This window comes from Camellia sinensis, chromosome 14 (genome assembly GCF_055761805.1).
Source record: "Camellia sinensis isolate YWXY chromosome 14, ASM5576180v1, whole genome shotgun sequence".
In the NCBI taxonomy this organism is placed as follows: domain Eukaryota; kingdom Viridiplantae; phylum Streptophyta; class Magnoliopsida; order Ericales; family Theaceae; genus Camellia; species Camellia sinensis.
In genome coordinates, this window is record NC_138974.1 from 6,376,753 (window position 1) to 6,386,705 (window position 9,953).

Consider the following 9,953-nt stretch of genomic DNA (forward strand, 5'->3'; position numbering starts at 1 on the left):
CCATACAGCTACTCCTAAACCAATTAGGAAACAAAAGATGACCCACACTTGGTGTATATTACAAATTACAATCTTTCATTGATCGAAAATACTACATAAGTAAAAAATCACATTAAAGTTTAAGACTATTCAATAATTTTCCCACCCGAACATGAAATGTAGACCTAAATAATTAGCAACACTGACAGAGACAGATATCAGAGTTTTTGTTTTTTTTTTTAGCAGTAGATATCAAAGCATACGTATACGTAATGGCACAAGATGGAAAATGTATAGATGGCACACCTCAAACAAGCTCACAGTGTGGAGACATTACAGGCTTGGTAAGATGTGAACGATCATACAAGTTATGACCACACCAACCATCTCAACTACCACCCACCTCTTTGCCCTTTCGCCTTCGCTTTTAATCTCAGAAATTGATCCGTTTCTGGTGGAATTCCCTTTAACCAACACCACAAAATTAGTTAGTCCATGAATAATGACATATTCATGAGACAAAATTAGTTAGTCAGTAATAAATAAAGACATACATGAAATAAAGTACAATCAATAATCTCACAAGAAATTTTTGTGATCCGACTTTAAAAAGTTACATTTTATGATAGTAATAATGGTAGATATCATGAAAAATCTTGTTAAAAAATTTTCACCATTAGATTAGTTTGTAATATTTTATTGTATATTATACAATCACCATTAAATTAGTTTTATGATGCGCAACATGACTCTTATGATAGTTAATGTTGAATTCTTTCTATTACATTATATTGGATAATCAATAATTGCGAATGTAAACATTATAACAAAATTTTATTTCAAATTTAAAAATAGTGGAGGAAAATTTTAAAATTTAAATTAATATAATAGTTATATCTCATTGATTTTTAATTTTAATAATGTGTTATAGCCTCATGTAATGAAATACAAATTTTCATTTCAGTCATAAACGAGGGAAGATCTTAACTTATCATTTAATGTTGTCATAAATCAAACAATGTGATGAATGACCAAGGTCAATCGGTTATGACATGATATCAGAAGCGCTACTGCAACAATTTAATACACGACGTTTAATAACTAACCACTCACGTGGCAACATTAAAAAAAAATAAAAAAAACACCAAGAGTGGGTAGGGTATGCTGCTCTTTAAAATAAAATAAAAAATTACTAAGAGAAATTCAATACAATAACAATAGTGGTCCCATCACCTATACTTAGATTTGGTTTGAGATAACTTAAAAAAGTCAAAAAGTCAAAAAGTCACTATCTTATTTAAGTTATATCATCTTATTTAAGTCACATCACCTCTCTATCACATCACTTCAAACTCAACCCATACCCAACTCATATTTCATAAAAAGTTTAAGTTATATCATCTTATTTAAGTCACATCACCTCTCTATCACATCACTTCAAACTCAACCCATACCCAACTCATATAAAAAGTCAAAAAGTGCACTTATTTAGTTTATCCCAAACAACCCCTTAATCTTAGGGTAAATTACAAACACACCATCTGAGATTTGTTTAAAATACGAATTGTCTCTTATAGTTTGAAAAATTACAAATACCTCCCTGCCATAATTTTTTATTTAATAGAATTAATTAAAAAAATGAAATTTTTAACTGTTTACCTATATAATAATAAAATTAACTGAATTATTAATTGAAATAAAATTTTAATATTATTTAAAACTGTTAATTAAGTTGATGATTTATTAATAAAATGACCTATTTGTTATGAAATTAGAAATTAGAAACCACAGGGGACATAATGTAATTTCTAGAACCACATGGGTAATTTGTAATTTAAATAAATCTCCGTGGGTGTGCTTGTAATTTACCCTTAATCTTAATATAAAAAGTAAATTACAAATATATTATTTGGGTTTTGCTTAAAATATAAATTGTTTGTAGTTTTAAAAATTACCTTCCGTCCCTTAAAATTTTTAATTTCATAATAAAATGACCTATTTTATTAATAAACCATTAAATAAATTAACAGTTTTTAATGATATCAAAAATTTATTTTAATTAATAATTCAAATAATTTTATTATTATATAAAAGAGAAGTTGAAATTTTAGTTTTTTTTAATTAATTTTGTTAAATAGAAAATTCCGACATGACATTATTTTTAATTTTCTAAATCATAGGACAATTCATATTTTAAACAAATCTCAAGGGATGCATTTGTAATTTATCCCAATATAAATATAATAAATATTTTATATGGTGATTACAAATTATTTTAGAAAGGATAATTAAATCATTTCGAAATATATGAAGGCAAATGCTAATAAGTCCTTCCTAGGCCTTGTTTAATGTTGAGAAGTGTGTAAAAAATATTTTGAAAATATGTAAAAATGTAAAAGGTATATCATATATATATATATATATATATATATATATATATATATATATATTATTAAAAGTAGTGTTTTTTTCATGTTTAGGGAGCAATTATATGGCCTTACTTTTTTTTTTTCTAAGAAAGTCACATCAACATGTATTTTTTTAATTATATATAAAGTTTTACCCAAATCCAAACCTAGTTTAAATTATACTAATTTTATGTATTTTATATGGACTCTATTTGACAAATATTTCTTTTCTATTTATTTTTCATCGTTAATTGAGATAATTCACAAACTCAATACTAATTTTGTGTTCACGTTTTTCTTCTTAATTCTTTCAAGAGTATTAGGATTTTTTTTTTAATGCTAATTACCTTTTTGTTTCTTTTCTTATTTTCTTGTACATTATTTTATACCCAATACTAATTCTATATTATTTTATATTATGGATTTGTCATTTAAATTTTATAATGATTCTATATATGAAATTATATTTCATTTCTTACATTATTTTATATAATCATAATTCACAAGATGAAAACTCTGCACGACAACAATATTCTCGAGGAACCTCTAAAGTTTGAGTTTACTGTTGAATTACTTTTTCAATTGTTGAACAACAGGTTCTTTTATATCTTGACATTATATCACAGATCATTAACCACTTCACACACTGAGATGTACTTATCATTTAGATGTTTTCATTATTTTTTCTTTTTAGATTTAGATGTTGACATGTGATTCTTTTTTGGTTAGTCGCTGTTGAATTTCTTTTATATAGTTAATATTTTAATTTAATTATTATAATTTAATATATATATATCATGTAAAATTATTATATAATAATCCAACAACAACATAATTTATATTTATTTTTTTAATAAATTTTATATAATTTCTATTTCTACATATTTTTATTTTCCAAATGAATATAAAAGAAAATTAAATAGTTAGAATTAATTTTAATTTTATGTTACTAATTCTTCTTCTAATTTATTATTATTTTTAATATCACAACGAGTATTTCTTTTACTATTTTATAATTTAATATATATCATACAAAATTATTCTATAGTAATTATACTTTTATAATATGATAGAACTAAAATTATCAAAATATATAGGGGTGTTTTGGGAAGTTGGTAAAAAGTTGACTTTTTGGCTTTTTGGCTTTTTTGGTGGCTTTTTTGGCAAAAAACTGAGTTGTTTTGGGTAAAAAAGCTGACTTTTTTGACTAAAAAAGCCAAAAAACCAAAAAACTGGCTTTTTACCATTGTTCCCAAAATAGGCCATAAGCAACTTGTGTTACTTTTGTTAAAAAGAAGAGGAATGCTTCATGTGCTGCTACACTATCCTTGTGTGTGGAATGTTTTGTATCCTTATTAAAGTGGTGGGGGCTGCAATGGGTTATTAAAGTGGTGGGGCTGCAATGGGTCATTCCTAGTACAGTTGCTTATCTGTTGAATTGGTGGGAGCATTATTCTTTTGAGTGAAATGTTTGGTTATCCTTTTTAAAGCGGTGGGGGCCGCAATGGGTCATTTCTGGTACAGTTGCTTGTGCTGAATTGGTAAGAGAGTGGTAAGTTTAACAAGCAAGAGAGGAGATTTGGAGGACTGTCCCTCTCGTTACCTTGTGGTTTATATGGAAGCTAAGAAATGATTGCGTCTTCAAAGAAGCTAAAGCTAATGTTTGGGAATTCTCTAACCTAATTAAATTTAGAATGGCTATTTGGCTGTTATCATCATCAAATGAGTGTCAGTACACAGTTAGTGATTTTATTTATAATTCCAACCAGGTTTGAGTTAGGGGTGTAATTTTGGCCCGACCCGGTCCATCCGGGCTCGGGTTGGGCTGGGCCAGGCCGAGACGGGCCCATGTCAGGCCTTGTGGGCTTCCGTCAAAAAATCGGGCTGGGCGACGGGCCAGAAAACTAGGTCCAATCTCAGGGGTATTCGGGTTTTGGGTGGGCCAGTGGGTCAGGCCTCTAGGCTTGGGCCTGGGCTCGGGTTTTGGGCAGGCTTGGGAGAGCCTAAACAATTTTTAATTTTTTTTTTTTTTCTACCAAAATTTTATTATTTTTCATTAAAAATAATACTGGGCCTCGGGTGGGCCGAGCTTTTGGGCGGGCCTTGAGTGGGCCCATGGGTTGGGCAGTGGGCCGGACCGGATTGCAAAATGATGGCCCAAGCCTAGGGTTGCAAACGAGTCGAGCCGAGCCGAGCTTTAGTATGTTTGGACTTATTTATTAAGATTTTAACGAGCTCGAGCTCGAGCTCAAGCTGAATAAAAATTTAACGAACTGAGCTCAAGTCGAGTTGGCTTAGGCTCGATTTGAGCTCGAAACTGTTCACGAACCTTAACGAGCTAAAAAATTTATAAATTCATACTTGCATGTGAGACTAAAGTTACAATTAAAACTTTGATTATACAATTATATATACAATATATATAAACATACTTAAAAAAAAGTCCATATTTTACTAAAATAATAATATCTACTGCCACTATTATATAATGTACTATCTATAGTTAACTATTATTTACATTTATATTTTTTAAATATATAAATAGCATATTTCTCTTATTTTTTATACATATTTTTATATTATTTAGTATATAAATAATTAATATTAAACAAGCCGAGCTTACAATCCGAGCTTAAGGATGTTTGGGTTTGTTTATTAAAAATTTAACGAACTCGAACGTAAAAAAAAAATTAACGAACTGAGTTCGAATGAGTTCTTACCGAGCCGAGCTCGAGCCTGTTCACGAACGACTCCGTTCATTTGCAGCTCTACCCAAGCCCTAGCCCAACGCCTCGGGCTGAGCTTGGGTCCGGGCCTAAACGGACTTTAACAGGCCGGGTCCACCTCGAATTGCGGGTGGACTTCGGGCCGCCCGTGGGTCACGAGCCAAAATTACACCCCTAGTTCGAGTATGTATTGGTGGGGGTTGAGAGGTCTGTTGGCAGCTTTGTTTTTCTGTGCTAGGCAGGGGATGTAGTTTGGTTTTGGGGCTGTTGTGTTTGTTATGTTTCTTTTGTTTTTTTCCTTCTTGGTGTCGTACCAACGTGAGTTTTAGTTTACAGATGATTGTGTGGTCCTTTGGATGCCAACCTAGTTGGGAGTAGGATGAGTTACTATGATGTCTTGCTCTTGGCCTTTTTTATTGATGTATTGTCTTAACTATAAAAAAAAATTAAAGTTTTAGAGACTAAAATTTAAGGATAAAATTATTTTTTAAGGACCAAAAATTTTTATTGCAAAAAGTATCGTTATTATATTTTTAGTAACGAAAATTAGATATTAGTGATGAATTATTATCTTTTTGGGATCACATTTTTTGTTTAAAAAAATAAACCATTTTGGGACCAAATTATTTTGTCCCTAAAAGTCTATTTATTAGTGATATTTTCAAAATTGTCGCTAAAAGCTATGTTTTTTACTTTTTAAGACGACTTTTTAACGACTCTCCTCATGACGATAGAAATTGGTTCCTAAATGTTTTTTGCAACAAAATTTTCACTTTTAGAGACCAAAATATTGTCTCTAAAACTCTTATATGTTGTAGTGCTCATGTATTTTATTCTTGTTTCATCAATAAAGTGTCTTATTTTGCTAATAAAAAAAATTAAGCAAATAATTTATCTAAAATTAATATATATATATATATATATATATATGTATTCAAGTAACAATTTTATAGAACGATAACGTCAATATTATCAAAATAAATAATTAAAATCATATTTTAATTTTAAATTAAAATTAAAATTATTCTTTTATATAACACATTGTACCATCAAATATATATTTTTTTTAAAAATAACACGTGCATTACACGGGTCAACTGCTAATTGATTTTAATAAAAGTATATTAAATTTCGTAAAAAAACTTCTTATGTTTTTTAATTTTTTCTGTCTTTTGCTGATACATCAGGGACATTTGTTAACTAGACCCATATAAATAGACAAATCTAACATCTAATATAAATAAGGTGCATATAAATGGTACCATTTGCAGCTGGGGTACTATTGCTCCCTTTGGTGCTGTTAACAAAATCCTCAAATACCTTTGCATCTGGTGAGTTTGGTGCCAAGTTGAGGAGAGCTGCAATAGATCACCACAGTCAAGCAGTGAAGTAACTCTAAAAACACCATCAAGTTTAGAAATACATATATACAAGTTGTATTCATATGCTATGTATATACACATAGGATAAATAAAAAATAAAAAATAAAAATAAGAGTATAGTTAGTTAGAAAGAAGATTACCAGGGCATTGGGAAATATTAGCGGGAGTGTGACAAGCAGTGGGAAGGCCTAATGCAAGGGTAGCATTAATTTTAAGGCCGAGGGAAGGATCGTTTCGATCCTTGACTAAGATGCACAGGCATTTCTTGCTGTTTTGGAGGACTTGTTTGAGGCCAGTGCAACAGTCTAAGGTAGGAGCACCTGTTGCTTTTCCTTCAACGTATGGTAGACACGTGGCCAACCCCACCAATTGGGTTGCACATTCTTCTCTATCTTTCGCCAAGTCTGACTCTGCAAAACCAACCATCATCATCAACAACAAGCCTACCACCACCAAGCTCCATCTCTCGTATTTTGAGTCCATTTACAGTCTCGATTTAGAGAGAGAGAGAGAGAGAGAGAGGAGATATTCTTTGCTTTTTACACTTTGCTAGCTACTTAGACTTATATATACTAATAATTTGATATTGCAAGGAGGGAGGATGAAAAAATGAGTAATGCTGTAAATATAAATATATTTTTTTGGTGAAATGACATAACGGTAAAGTTATTCCTTGGTGATCTGGAGGTCATGGGTTCAAGTCGCGGAAACAGGCTCTCCGCTTGTGAGGTTAAGACTGCATACATCAACCCTTTTTCAGGCCCCACTTAAGCGGAGTTTCGTGCACTTTTTTTTTTTTTTTTTTAAATGAAACACATATAACTAGTAAGAAAATGTAATAAGAAATTTGTTAGTATATAATATTTTTCTAAAAAAATGGTACATGACAAAAATGTTAAACATATTTTTTATTAGATTTTTTTCCATTTCATATATGTAATAGAGGATATCCATTACAAATATAATGATTACGAAGTAAGAATATAAATTTATCGTTATTTATATTAAGAAAAGATTATTACACTCACCGTTGGATGAGGTAATTAAACCTGCCTATTACAAATATGTAATAAAGAGGATTACAATCCGACATAAAGTTGTTAGAATCCACACTAATAAATTTAGATGGGACCATTTTTTAATTTTTTTAATTTTAATTTTTTTGCATCTATTGTGATAAGAAAATTTGATTAAAATTATTTCATATAACATTTTTTAAATTGTTATAAAACAAAAGTTCATTCATAATGTTTTTTTAAATTATGAATCATAATAGAAAGTGTTATAATTTTAAAAATAAAATTTAATATAAAATAAATAAAATTTTAAAAAAGTCAAGTGATACATGCACCCGTGAACTTCAAATAATTGTGCTTGTAGATAGCTCACATGTCAAGAGTTTATCTGTTAAATTGTCCTTTTATATAGGTTAGCAAGTGAAGACCCACTAAATTAATACAATGTCAATATCAGGACCAGTATTTTTTTTTTAAGATTACACTGATATTTCTTGTGAGTTAGAAAAAAAAATATAATAAATTTTAGGATAAAGTATTAATAAATTTCAAAATTTAATCTTATAAACTTTTAGTCATCTCTTTTTTCTTATGAATCTAAAGGTCTTATTAAAGTGAAAATTACAGAAAAAAGGTAATTACTTACACGTTTAGGTTTAATTTTTGAGGAATACAGGTAAGTTTCTCTATATGTGAAATTACACATTTGGGCAATGCGCACTATAGATGTTTTGGATTTTCTCTCATCCTGGAACAAATCTCACATTACGAATAAGAACGTAACACTCTAATGTAATGCTCCAATAACATAACACTCCAATGTAACACACTAAAAAACTCCTCAGTGTACTTTTCCTAAACGTAACAATCTAACACTCCAAACTTTTTATAAATATAGCATTCTAATGTAACACACACAAAAAAAAAAAAAAAACTCCTTAGTGTACTTTTCTCAAACGGAACACTCCAATCAATATAATTCTAAACGTAACACTCCAATGTAACACATTAAAAAACTATTTAGTGTACTTTTTCCAAATATAATACTCACATTTTGAAATTATATTTATCCAAAGTTTATTAAGAAATTTTTATACTTCTTTCAAAATAGTTTGAAAAATCTCATAACATTTTTTTGGTGTGTTATATTAGATTATTATATTTAGAAAAAGTACAGTAAGAAATTTTTTTGTGTTACATTAGAATGTTACACTAAAGAGTTTTTTTGGAGTGGTACACTAAGGAGTTTTTTTTTTTTTTTTTTTTTGAGTGTGAAGTTTGGAAAAAGTACAGTAAAGAGTTTTTTTGAAGTACTACATTGGAGTGTTACGTTTGAGTATTATAGATTGAAATTATACATTTGCTTAAAATTTACCAAAGAGTTTTTGTACTCCTTTGAAAATATTTGAAGAATCTCACATCCTTTTGGAATATTTAAAAAATCCCATATTTGAAGTCTTTTTTGTAATTCTTTTGAAATGTTTGAAATATCTTACCTTTCAAGTCATTCCAAATAAAAAGGATTCCTGTATAAAAATTTATTCCAAATTTGATTCTCATAAGTTGTGTATCTTACTTTTCTAGCTAAAGGGGAAAAAAACAACCGGAAAAAAAAAAAAAGACGAAGACGAAGACGAAGAAGAAGAAGAAGAAAGAAAGAAAGAAATATAATAAAAATAAAGGTATAACCATAAATATAATTTGTAAATAATATATTAAATATATCTTTCTGAAATTAATGGGACTAATTGGTCTAGAAGAAAACTCTTAGGACTAATCGGGTCACCATTTTTCAAGATGAGATTTATAGGTAAATTTTCCTTTGGATGAAGCACCAATAAATCTCAAAATGTGATCTTGTAAACTATTTATTTATTTATTTATTTTTTCTGAACCCAAAGATCATATAAAGTGGAAATTATACAAAAGGGTAGTCACTTACATGTTTGGATTTAGTTTTTTAGTGATAAAAGTGGATTTATCCAAATATGAAATTAAACATTTGGGCAATCCACATTATAAATGTTTTGAATTTTTCCTCATTCTGAAACAAATCACACATTATGAATAAGAACGTAACATTCCAATATAACATTCTAATAACATAACACTCCAATATAAAACACAAAAAAAACTCTTTATGTATTTTTCCCAAACATAACACTCCAATGTAACATACTCCAATATAAAAATAAAAAAAACTTCTTAGTGTATTTTTCCCAAACATAATACTCCAATGTAACACATAAAAAAACTCTTTAGTATACTTTTTCTAAACGTAACACTCCAATTAATGTAATTTCAAACGTTACACTCCAATGTAACACACTCCAATATAACACACATAAACACCAAAAAATTTCTTAATGTATTTTTTCCAAACGTAACACTCATAGTTTGAAATTATACATTTACTCAAAACTTGCTAAAAAAAATTTGTAC

The 9,953-nt window shown here is 28.9% G+C and overlaps 1 protein-coding gene across 1 annotated transcript; it reads right to left on the minus strand.

The window, feature by feature from the left end:
- Nucleotides 1-56: 56 nt before the first annotated feature.
- On the minus strand, nucleotides 57-7,157 carry LOC145806652 (non-specific lipid transfer protein GPI-anchored 14-like). The gene is made up of 3 exons (XM_082904063.1): nucleotides 6,636-7,157; nucleotides 6,376-6,471; nucleotides 57-443 (listed from the first exon to the last, which is right to left on the minus strand). The coding sequence occupies exons 1-3, from the start codon at nucleotides 6,976-6,978 to the stop codon at nucleotides 313-315; spliced, it is 570 nt and encodes a 189-aa protein (XP_082760189.1). The 5' UTR covers nucleotides 6,979-7,157; the 3' UTR covers nucleotides 57-312.
- Nucleotides 7,158-9,953: the final 2,796 nt, after the last annotated feature.

What these genes read in the sequence shown, in the direction of transcription:
- LOC145806652 (XM_082904063.1), bottom strand. Translation starts at nt 6,978, where the DNA reads ATGGACTCAAAATACGAGAGATGGAGCTTGGTGGTGGTAGGCTTGTTG. An exon ending in TAATATTTCCCAATGCCCTG is followed by an intron (nt 6,472 to 6,635) that starts GTAATCTTCTTT and finishes GATCTATTGCAG; the next exon opens with CTCTCCTCAACTTGGCACCA. An exon ending in TAGTACCCCAGCTGCAAATG is followed by an intron (nt 444 to 6,375) that starts GTACCATTTATA and finishes TGTTGGTTAAAG; the next exon opens with GGAATTCCACCAGAAACGGA.